A 12676-nucleotide genomic window follows, 5' to 3' on the forward strand; every position below is an offset into this window, starting at 1 on the left:
TGGTAGCCTAGACTGAAAAGAAACAAAAATGAACTTGTAGTCATATTCTAAAGGGGGGAAGCAAGTGGCCTTGCTGTTGCTTGTTTGTGGCTAAACCAGGGACCTCCAGGTTCCAGGACTGATGAATCATTTGAAACAAAGAATAAATTTCCCAGGACTGTGGGCTTTGCAGTGAGCAGGGAGATGCTCAAGGGCAAGGATTGCTGCATCCCTCAGGTTCATGAAGCACCTTGCCCCTGCCAACTCAGCAATGGTGAGCAAGGACAGTGTTAGGCAGTGACATCTCTCAGTGCTCTGCACAAAGGGACAAGTTCTTGGCAAAAGTGTTCTGTCTTAGTTTTAAAGCAATGATGATGAAGAAATGAGATTGGCACATTGGAAGATGATGGTCTCTGAATGGTCACTGAGGCTGCTGTCCCTGCCGAGGGCCATCCCAGGTTCGACTTTGAGAAGTCCTCTACATTTATGTCCATCGAACCCTGAGCATCACTGAAAACAGAGCACAAAGCATCTAAAGCATCTCGAGGGGGAGTTCAAACAGACACATCTCTTGCTCTACACCACATCCCCAGCTCTGCAGTGATGGTACTGACAAGACCAAAGTGTCTGCAGAAGACAAACACCTTTCTTTAGTCCAGTTGTTTTTGAACAGTTTAGCGCTCAGAAAATAAAAATAATGCAAAGTATTTTTATATCCATGAATATTTCGGTGAGTTCCCTCTAGGCATCTGCAGATGTATTCATGAACAAGGCAAGCAACCACAGGTAAGTTGGACATCCTGTGAGTCCTCTGCACTGAACCTGCCTATCCTGGTATCGCAAAGGGAACAAGAATAAATGGGAAAAAAAAGTCATCACTAACTTTGCCTGCCAACATGCATGTTCATATAACCACAACTCACTAATTTAAAATGAAGGAGTCCCCACACCCTAAAATGATCTCTCTGAAAGACATGTCATGAAAACTGACTGACTTCACAGGAGGAATGGGGGCATCGTTTACTGCTAACTTTAAAAGGAAAACAAATGCAAAGACAACAAAGAAAGTATTCATTCTCTAATATCTTTAAGCCATAAGAAGAGCCATAGGTGTTACTCAGAGCAAGTAAGGAGTGTTTAGACAGACTGTGATAGATCAGTTGATGGTGCTCTCTGAATATCCTATCAAGCTGAGTAAAGGCATTTCCACCTCTCCCAGAGCTTCACTGCTTGCTATTTGTTTTATATGCAACATAGATTCAACACAAATCTATCATACCGGTCCTATCAATCCATCAAGGAGTGAACAAGCATCTTGAGAAAGACTGATGCATGACAACAGCAGTGCTTCCACGGTCCAAATTTCCATCCTCTCTCCACTTTATCTAGGCACTAGCAGCAAAGGGTCAGCATGGCAAACAGGTTATAACGAGCTGCAATTGCTCTTTGAAGTGTACCAGGGATGGGGTTTGAGATCCCTGGAGGAATCAATTTCTGCTCCTTCCTCTTCTTTCTTTTTTTTCCTTCTCACCTGCTTGTCTGTGCTTTTAATTACACCAACGTCTAGCCTTTTTTTACTGCTGTATTGCCAAGTTATGTCCAAACCATGACACCCACCACCCCTGCAGACAGCTAAACTGAAGCATCTTCATCTTACAACACTGAGATATATCCAGTGGTCCACACCTCTCAGCAGAGAGGGCAGATCTGGGGAGAGTGACCCAAACCTGACTCATTGCTAAACCGCAGCTTTCATCTTCTGGAGTGACAGTCTCCTACCCAAGCAAGAATTTAACCTACTGTGTTTTCTAAATACGTGCTTCCTAAAAATGCAGGATAATACAGCCACCTGAAGATAATTTAAAACTTCACCCACACTCCCTGCAACACACACAGTTGTCCCTGCTGAGTTCACAGCGCAGATACGATTTCAGCCTGGAAATCACAGCTTAATTATATTTTTGGGTGGGTGGAAGGAATTTGATGGGAGATTTCATTTAGGAAACAGTCAGGTCTCGGTTGGGTTAGAAATCAGGATATTAATGGTCTTCATTTTAATTTTCCTCTCTGACTCAGATTCCCACTGTTTGAATTTGAGCTCAATTTGTTCTGTTCATTATGAAGAAATCCACATGAATTTGACATTAAACTGATTACCTCTGAAAACAGTAGCAATAATTTCCCTTTTTCCTGTGTGTGTTTCAGATTAAGTCTTTGTGGTTGATATAAAAACGCAGGGGAGAAATAATAAAGCAAAAGGAAATCAAGTATTTATTCTGGAAGGATACTTAGAAGAGGAAACATGCAATGACACTTATGCATTTGGGAAGAAAAGCAAGGGGTAGGGACAAACAGTACCCTCATTTCCATTTCCCACTTCAGCCCATTTTCATGGGAATAAACAGGGGATGAATACGGCTTTCCTAGCCAGGAATAATATCTGGTGTGCCAATAGTGGGGATCTTAGGGATTTGTGATGAGTCTTTGATGGGTTTTACTGGCATGCTCTCTCAGGAACAGACCCTTAGGGCCACAAGGATGAATTTGTATTTAAGACCTACCATCCTTCAGTAAGAGCTGCCAGAGGTCCTAGGCTCCAATCTACAAGAGCTGTTGGCGTTCTTATGACCCCCATAGGCCTTAGTGGTCTCAATGAGACCCATCAAGGACCCACACCCCTGCTCGGCCCTGGGCACTCAGTCCTTGCCTAGTATCTGTCTCCTTGGACCTGTACTGTAGCTCAGTTTCCAGCCCTGTCTCTGCCACAATCTTCTGCTGGTCTGGGCTGGAGCCTTGACCTGGTTCATCCCTCATCTTGCCCAGGGCTGTCAGCTCTGCCTTCTGGCTTAAGCCCCCGTGGCACCATGACCCATCAGAGAGGGTTTGGCTGGTGCTTGACATCTCCCAGCTCTCAACTCTTCTCCATCACGAAACAGTTCTGCTCTTACAGCTCCCTGATGTTTCCTGTCTTTCAGACGAGTGGAGCAACAATGTAAACCACCAAGAAGTTCCTCCAGGAGACCTCCACGGATGAGAGTGGTGGGGATGGTGAGCAGTGCTTTGGGGATGAGCAGACGTAAAGCATATATGCATATAGCCAAAAGAAAAGAGGTGCACATATTCCTGTTTGTATAGCAAGACTTCTATTGGAATAAACTACTAAACTTGCTGTCTAGTGTGTAAGCCAAGACTCAGAGCGTTACAACGGGAGTACGGCACTTGACCCAACACAGACTCCTGGAGTAGTTTCTGTTTTCCATGAAATCTGATGGTTTTACCCCTAGCCCATTTATTTCCCTGAAGAGGGAAAAACTATTAAGATACAGTAAGTGTTTGCTATGAATGAAGTCATAATTGCCCTTATCTGCAAACCTGAATGAATATACATAACTCCAACCGTGCATTTTCCTATAACAAAGCACTGCCTTGGACCAGTGACAAAGTCCTTGGTCTCTGCTGCTCTTGAGCCTCACCAAAACAAGGAACATTCCTTTCTTTAAAGGACAACTTCTATTTTCCCTCTGGAAAAAAAAAAGCACATACCTCCCTCTGCCCTTAATTTGAAAACTCAAAGGGTAACAGAGTACCATATAGTTAATGATGATTTTTTTTCTCTTTCACTTTCCTCATATCCAAAGAGAAACAGTAATTACTGTAATGCCTCTCACCTAAGACATGGATAAAAAATAAGCTGGTGTCACATGGTTGTTTCATGCTATGACTGTGTCGTGGTTTGAATCTTGTTTTCCCCTAGAGGCTAAATTAAGTGGTAGACCCCAAGGGGTGGAAACCCCTGGAAGTTTTGAAGTTCTGCCCAATGGGCGCTCCTGCAGAAATGTAAACATATCACAAGCTCACCGGAAGAGAAGAGTTGTAGTTTGGTTGTTGTTGGAGAGGTGGCCATGTTGTAGAGCCACGAGGAAGGGGCTCTGAGCCCTACAGGGGGGCTTTGGCCCCCAGCCCCCAGCGGGGGCTACAGGGACCTGGAACAGCATAAAGCTGGGCTAGGTGCCTGTAGTTATGCCGGGAGATGTTTTCTCCATGGGCACAGAGCAGCAGCCGGCACTGACCAGAGAAACGGTGGCAGAGAGCCAGAGCAGATAACACCTGAACTGGAGGAGCAGCAGAAGCAACATGCAACACCGCAGAGAAGACTCCTGGAAAGAGAGCCGAGGAGAAAGAGAGTCAGCAGCCTGAGAGACAGAGTTTGGGGTAAGACTGTACCAGATCCCCTAAAACTCCTTTGAGACCCCTCTTGGAGAAGAGGGACATGGACTCCTATTGAGGAGAAGAGTTTTAGACATGCAGCACTGGAGAGAGAGAGGAGCTAAGAAGCTCAGAGCGTCCCGTAGCTGGACCGGGACGGCCAGAGGAATGCGGGGGGAGTTGACCTTGGCTCCCCCCCCCCTTGCACTGCTGCCACGGTGGCAGCCTGAGAGACAGGGCACAGAGGCCCTGCTAGGAGCTGAGTCTCCTGGAGATACCAGACCGTCACGAAGACCCCCCTGTGTCTTCGTGATATGACGTGGTGATACGACCTTGTCTGGGGTTACGAAGCCCACGGAAGACCCCTCGGTTGGAGGCGATGGGGCCGAGAGAGGCTTGAATACCTCCCTCGTGAGTGCTGGCAGAAAGCCAGCTATCAGCTGCTGCATGTGGAGAAGACAGACAGACTGCTGCCTCAGAAGATGCTGCTGTTCAGGACTGGAAGGGATCTGTCCTTCTTTCCCACCTGGACTTTTATTTGGAGGGGAGAAGAGATCTGATCCACTGTAAATACTATATGTCATGGTAGAGATAGTTTGTGATCATGTGTATAATGTGATATGGTATTTATTTGTACAGTCATTGTAATATATTCCCTTTCCCCCACTTTGAGTCTGGTGTGTGTTTTGTCTGGAAAAACCCATCTCACATTAGGTTGAGATGTGGGAGGGGGGAATGGAGCTAGGGAATTGGATTTTGGGGCTATCTCAAACCATGACAGACTGCTTGTTTGCAAGGCTGGCTGAGCTATCCAAGTACTTTTTGACAGCAATACTTCAAAGGTGCAAACAGACCCATTCCTCAAGATCCTGAGGTGGCCAACTGGATGTACCCAAAGCTTGGGCCCGTGCTGCACTATCAGGGCTCAGCAATGCTTATGCTCGCAGCTGTCCCCTGCTCCTCTTGCCATCTGTGCCATGATGACAGATACCCCAATTTCTCTCGCTGGCTCCGTCTGTGGGTCCAGCACACGTCCATGATTAGATTAACAAAACACAAGTACAGCAGAATTGGAACAACAGTGATGCTGTTAATTGCTTTTAATCTCTAGCTCTTTTTAGAAACTGTCCTTAGCCCAAGAATCAAAAAATCTGCTGTTACAACCAAGCAGTCATCTGCTCCACTTTCTCCTCATGAACTTAACACAAAGGAAAACTGCCTGTTGTTTTCCTTCATACATTCTACTTTTCAGCCTTCAAAGTAATAAGCTTTAGCAAACAGTCCATCCTGCACGCATCCCTTTTGTTCTAATGCATCTCTTTTGCTCTAGTTTTACAGCATTGCACCCAAGTGCCTGTACTAGGACCACATGCTAAATACCCTACAGGCAAAGGGAAACTTCATTTTTCTACTCATGAGGTAATCAGCTTGGTTCAGCTTTTACACCCCTGAAGTTTTCAGCACTGGGAAAAGAAATGCAGAGCACTGGCTGGATGTGAAATAGATGGTAAAAATATCCAGCCACACCCATTCTATGAAAAATTGGGCAAGGTTGCAGAGTGGGAGTGCAAGGAGCAGAAATCTACCTGGATCCTGAAACTGAGACCATGACCATGGGGTGGACAGGCATGCTCTTCATTCACCAGTAGAAGAGGAAACCCATGGCCAGTTTCTGTTCCCTTCCTCCTGATTTCAGTGGTATAACAACTCCAAATCCACACCACTACTAAGCCATAATGAGCAACAATGGGAAACAAAGCCAGATATATTTTTTACTAATCCATAATTAGATGCTACCTTCAGGAAATATCTGAAATAGTCTTGTATGCCTTAGGATAAAGTGAGTATAGTTTTCATTACAGAACACATTACATCAAGCAAGTTTGGGGTTATAACTGAAATTCCTGGTATGATAAATGAGAATATGAAAAATAACATTATGATTAATTACTTGGGGGGGGGGGTGGGAATAGTAGATAAAAGAGGATATGAAGCTGAAAAGAGCCATAAACAGTGTCATATCTGCTAAATCAGAAAAAGACATAGGTGTATGTCTAAAGGAGGGATGCACTAACACAGACACCATCTTCCAGACTGACGCCCAGGAGCTTCATGAAGGAAGAAGAGGGGATGTGATGTCACACAGAGATGCTGGCCATCATACAGGAATATGGATAGCTAGAGCAGTCTTGCCTAGCTATGCTATCACGTAGGGATGTTATCACGTAGCAGGAGGCTGCAAATATGGTGAATAATATCAGGGACAAAACAGATTTAAGTGAGAAATTTAAAGACACATCCAGCTGGAAGATGTCTCACTGCTTTCTGCTCTCACAATAGAAACATGAAAACTCAGCGCTGGCCCAGGACATGGAAAAGTGGAGTCAGGTCAGTAACTGGATAATAGGGTGGTTCTGGGGAGAAAAGATCATTTTCTCCCTGTTTTAGAACAGAGGATGCTGTCTGAAGGCTCTGGGAAAAATGCCAGCACAGACAGAATGTTTTACTTGGGATAATACAGATACTTTCATGCAAAAGGTGTCTAGGCTGGGAAGGCTGGAAAGGGATTTTTGAACAGGTATGCAAGCTTGTTGTATCAACCTCGGGCAGGGAAAGATTCTGACCATACAACTCAAGGCTCACACTTCAACCCCCTGAGCTTTTATTGCATGCTTGTAAATAAAACATTAATGAAACAGCTCCTTTAAAGATGGATATATATTTAAATATTAAGAGGAAGACAACTGTGAAAACTGTAGTGCCCCGCTGCCCTGCTCACACTGCAGCTCTCTGGAGAGTTTTGTCTGAGCAAAGCCCTAAGACCACAAATGTTTCTTTTCAGTTGAAATAAACAGGATAAAGAGAGAAATACCTGGAGCCCTGTGCAGCTGGGATTACTGTTGATGTCAGGTGCATTTTCCATATGGATCTGACCACCTGCTGCTTTGGAGATGCTATTTCCCAAATAAATGCTTTTAACCTCCACTTTGCAAATACTTCTACCAGAAAAGAAAAAAAAAAACCCAACAACAATAAATATTGTGTCTGCCTGCGTGAAAAAGAGGGAGGATGACCCTGTATAGTAGTACAACTTATTCAAGTCACTTCAGTGTTCCACCTAAAAGGCTTCCCTTCCGAGATAGTTATCAGGCTGCTTCTGCAGTCAGTAGAGAGATCCAGGCCCTCCGGATGATTCATCTCATCCAATGTTACACAAGGAAAATAGCTGGATGAAATCTGCTTTGAAGATGCCTCCCCTGGCAGTTCATTTCCCAACTGACCTTTAAATAACAGGCACATCTAGTAACAGGCTCTCACCACACTGGGATGAAGATTGCCCACTTGAAACCTCTTCACAGTTTTCCCAATTTATGGTCATACTTCCTGCTTTGCACAGAAAAAAATGTAAAACTGAAAAAGAAGAGATACTTTTCTTTTGCTGACGAGCCCAGAAGATCCTTTTTGCTAAAGCATATCCCTTGGTAGCCTCAGTTGCATCACAGAGCAAGTCAAATTCTGTGCTAACTAAAGGAGCAAACATTTTATGCATAACACATTTTGGTTTGCCACTGAGACGGAGCAATGGATGGCCAAGGGAAACTGGCGCTCGCTGTAATCTTTGTGTGACAACTGATTCCCCTCTGTATTAAACTCAGAGAAGCCTGGCTGGTGCTCTCCAGTCTTTAATACAAAGACAGAGAGACATGAGGACAATAAATGCGGATAAATCAGGCATTTGCAGTAATTGTATCTTTTAGTCAACTTTATTAACGAATCTTCAGTGCAAAGTGAAATTATCCCAGGACAAAAACACCAGCAAGTTGAAGTACAGTACATTTCCATGTTAACTACACTACCTTTCCCTTTGCACTGATTTGGGCAATACATATAATGTTCAGAGAATGGAATCATATGCCTCTAGTTCCCCAGTACTCAGTAGCCAATATTATTAACAGCACAGTCAAAATCTTTCAAGTTTATCCTCAGGCAAAACTCACCCTAAAATCAGTGGAAATTTTGTGGTGAATAAAGACTGAATAAGAACCAAAGTCCCAACTCAATTCTCAGTTGAGATTTGCAGATCAACCATCAGGACTAGAAATATGTTTGATTTTTATCATCATAAGATGTGATAAACTGAGAAAATGATTCGAGCTAATTAAGAGAAAACAGTGTAAGTTCAATATGACCTGGAGAGAAAAGAAAAACAAGTTGTAAAACTTAATTGGGCCCCTATAAAGAGATAAAACAAGTTACCTCCCTTTTACCTTGTATAGGATTTATAATGAGAAAATTTTGTTTAGTTAGCTAGATAACAGCACCTTTCTTAAAATTTATAACTTTGTATAGATAACAAGCGAACATCTGCTGAAAGTCTGATTTAACAATATATTATGGATGCTTATAGATAACATTCTTGTTAAGAAATATCTGTGGAATGTCTGACCTAACAATGTGTAATGTTTATACTCATGTACCTAACAATGTGTAATGTTTATACTTATGTATAATGAATATTCATGTAGTAGCTGGAAATAAATGTAGAACAAATGTCTTCTATGGGTGTGACAGGCGTTGGGAGTTGTTGAACCCCTTCCCTGATCACCCAGTGCCCAATTTGCTTTTATCATATAATAAATTCTGATTGGAAATTGCCCGACTGGGTTTCTATTTCTCACAAAACAGAACAGCTGGGCGCAGTAATCCCAATTCTACCCCCTCTTAATTCCAGCATCAACTGGGCAGATACACAAAACAGAGTTTGGAATCTGGTTGCTCAAGGTTAAACTATAAAGTAATTGTACTGGAGAAGAAAGAAAGCAATTTCTGAGGCTCTTTTTCTGGTATTCCTTTACCATGGCTTTCCTGCAACTCCCTGAAAAAGACTTGGTTTAAAAAAGCTGTTCAGATTTCCTCCAGTGCCAGACACCACATTTTCTTTGGCATATACATTTCTGATAGCCTTTCCACCGCAGATGTCTATAAAGTTCACATCAGTCAGTTCTTCAAACTAGATATATTAACACCAACACAGACAATTTTGTTCCAAGCTCAGTTTCTTCTTACGTCTATGTTCTGCTGCTCATTTTTGCTTCTGTAAAGATGACAGTATTGCTACATATCCAGGACAATCAGGACTCTTGTGATGCTTAACACAGACTGTACAATGCTGTAATGGCCCATTTTCACGGTCAGCAATGAGGCCTGACACATCAGCAGCTTCTGGCACTAGCAGTTTGCTGAGGGAAAGGGGAGATTTCAACTTCATTTCATTTATCTTTTTTGCTTTTCCTAACTTCTTTCCAGAAATGACAATTCTTGAAAATGCACATGTAGAAATAAAAAAAGGAAAAGAAAAAAAAGGCAACAGCCACCATAAAACGTCCACCCAGTTATCACTGTAACATTTCTTAGGTGGGAAAATAGGGTCCAGTGACATCTGAGGTGAGGAGGAAAAGGTAGGGGGGGAAGGGGCCACACATTTCAGACTCCTTTAAGCCATCACAAGAGTTAGAGATATGAAAAATAGTTTATAATTACCTCTGTTGAGTGAAGCTGAACTGTTTATATCTCCAGTAATAAAGGAAGACTCGGACTGCTTTCGAACTGTGTCATTCCACATCCTACGAATCCGGCTCTGAAGAGGGATTGAACCACAGCAGGTAATGAATTTTTAGCAGCTGCAGAGAGGTTTCTTTCTGCCTCACTAAAGATGGCTATTGGCATGTCTAGTTCAGGATGAGACTTGTTTCTAGCCAGCTGTAAGCAAGCAGTTGCTGTTTTGCTATAACCTGCCTTGTGCACGTCAGACCCTGCCTGCCTAACTTCATAAGACAAACGCATAGCCCAAAGAAGAAGTGCATAATTGAATTGCTTACATCTTAATTTAAAAAAATCATGCATGAGAGAAACCCAGACCCCTGTGGGCTACAGGTTTACCAATAAAGCACCAAATAATGGAAAAATAACTTACACACAGAAGCACACGTGCTTCCCGTACTAACTCAGACACCTTGATTCTTATTTTTTTGAAGTGCAAGAACAAGAACAAGACTTGTTCTGTGTCTTGGTGTCCCTGAATGAACAGAGGTTTTATATAGCTATTTCGCATCTTGGGGATACGGGGAGGAAAACAATTCCCCAGGAACGAATGACTTCTGTTCCCCTACTGATGGTTTTGCCATCTATGGTATGGCTTCTGCTACTGGGGAAAGTGTCCTGAACATGCCGGCCTTCTGTTTTGTTTATCAAATATGCTCTATCTGCCACTGTGGCTTTTATATCATTGTCTCACTCCTCCCCAACTAGACCTTGCAAAAGATCAAAAAATCAGCCAAAATGCATCTTGTGAGCGGTTTGACAATCCCTGTGTGAAGACGACTGGAGAACCCAGGCATCCAAGGGAAACTCTCCCTCACTTCACATTTCAGAGTATGATGGACACATCCCATGGCTGCATGAAATTGGTGCTTAGGTGGTCTGGGGGATTGGGAAACCTAGTTCCCACTGTGACACATCATGTTTTTCCAAAGTGCATTTTCCATAGTGAGAGCTTAGCCATGAGAGATTTTTCAGGGCTTAATCATGTGGTACAAGCTGAAAAGTCCTAGTCTACTCATTAACTATGTAGTAACAGCATCTCCTAATCATGCATTAGCCCTTTATAAATGGGAGCACAATGTGACATGAGGTCCATGCACTTTTACAGTAATTATTTTTCACCTGGACATTTAATCTATTGTATTTCTCTGACATGAGCCACTGTGGATTAATTATTCTGTTTGTTATGTGCTTCTCAGAGTAAAAAGGGATCTTAAGAGTTTTCTTCCTCATGTTCTTCTCTATTTAAAATTCAGAGTCAGATGCTTTCAACAACTCAGAGTGATCTCCATCCACTCTCCATCACGTGCGTGAGGTTTCTCCTGCCCATAAGAGGTCTCAGGTACTTTGCTCCTTCCAAAGACAAGCTTCTGCTTTTGTACCTCAAACCTCATCTGCCATGAAGGTACTGCTGCCACGAGACTCAGTTCACCCAAGAAAAGGCTTGTTTTCTTGTGCTGGGACTGACAAGAGGGAGGATCCATTAAAGTAAACGCTTCCTGGAGAGGAGGGCACCAGTGCAATAGCTAACTTATGTAAAACTTTCAAATCAGCCACCTAAATGTTGCTAGAGTGAGTTTTGGACATTACTGATTTCTGTGGGTTTTGATGGCCTACTGGAGGGAGGCTCTATGTTCTATTGCTTTTATTTGCTCTGCATAACTTCTAGACCTACGAAAATGCCAAAGTGGAGCTCTCAGATGACATCTTGGAAACTGCCAAAAATAAATAATAATTTGCTCCAAGACATAAATCACAAATTAGGTTTTCCCAGGAAGTTATAAACTGTTACTTGCTGCATGTCTTTCATAATTTAATAGTGAAACTGTCATGTATAATTACTTCCATTACTAATACTGAATAAATTTGTGTTTGGTTTCTATTGATTAAGAAGTAAGCTTCTTCATTTTATATGAACTGCTCATCCATAAATCTCTAAACAGAAGTTGGTTTCAAAAATGCTAAGTGCACAAACTACACAAAGCCTGAATTTTCAGGTGACCAAAGCGTAACAAATCCAGCAACTCAGTCAGATAATCTGACCCCAATGGATTCTCCTAAGAGGTCTATGAACTAAGGCAAATTGATCAAACTACTGAATGCCAGAAAGTAAATCCTTTCACAGTGAAGCCTATTGCAAGATTGTTTTTCTTATCAAGAAAAATACCTGGTCATTATAGCATCATTCCTGGACATGTTAATAGTGGTGACAACCTTAATCTCGTGATTAAAAGATGCATTGGAATGTAGCACAGCTGACAAAATGCTCTCACAGCTCCTGATCCCCTGACCACCCACCTGTCCCTGGAAGGCAAGTTTGAACCTTCTACAATTATGTAGAAGGTTCTTGGAGAAGCACTAATTACCATCACATCTCAAGGGAAGCCACTGTGTTGAACTCGGGTCCAGAAGGGAGGGCAATCTCTGCAGGTGCACTGGGGAGAGCCCTAAGGCAGCTCCTTTGGTGCTGAAAGGCGCTTTCCTCCAAGAACAGCTGACAAGGGTATTGATGTGACGGTGCAAATCATTGGGGCACTAACAAGAAGTGTGGGTTACCTGTGAGCCTGTGGAGTATCTTCCAGGTGTCCTTGACCCCGAGGTTTTTCCTGAGCCGATAGAACTCTCTGTACTTTTCCCACTACAGCAATGCGTGCGCAGGCATTTTCCATACTCTTTACGTACCTAGCCAAGGAAAGCGCAATGGTGGTTAGCAGGCAGCTCCTCCTCCAACCCACTGCCTTCTGATTTTGAGCACAGCCCCTGATGTTTCCTCAGTGGTTCATTAAAGCAATAGCTGCTGCAGTGCGTGGGGAAGGAGTCTATTACACCTTGCAGCTGAATGTTCTGGAGGCGTGAGCTCATGGTTTACGATGGCATAAGCGACTGCTTC

At 43.1% G+C, this 12676-nt stretch overlaps 1 protein-coding gene across 15 annotated transcripts in view; it reads right to left on the bottom strand.

Moving 5' to 3' along the window:
- The window catches only part of ADGRL3 (adhesion G protein-coupled receptor L3), a 515791-nt gene that overhangs the window by 25898 nt on the left and 477217 nt on the right, over nucleotides 1-12676 (bottom strand). For all 15 annotated transcript variants that reach the window (XM_051790785.1, XM_051790777.1, XM_051790772.1 and 12 more), the window contains 2 exons: nucleotides 12343-12468; nucleotides 9727-9823 (listed from right to left, as the gene is read on the bottom strand). In XM_051790785.1, the coding sequence (XP_051646745.1) occupies nucleotides 9727-9823; nucleotides 12343-12468 (223 nt within the window). The remainder of the gene's footprint in view (nucleotides 1-9726; nucleotides 9824-12342; nucleotides 12469-12676) is intronic.

This window comes from Manacus candei, unplaced genomic scaffold (genome assembly GCF_025592945.1).
Source record: "Manacus candei isolate 608988 ecotype Guabito, Panama unplaced genomic scaffold, ASM2559294v1 h1tg000028l, whole genome shotgun sequence".
Lineage (NCBI taxonomy): Eukaryota > Metazoa > Chordata > Aves > Passeriformes > Pipridae > Manacus > Manacus candei.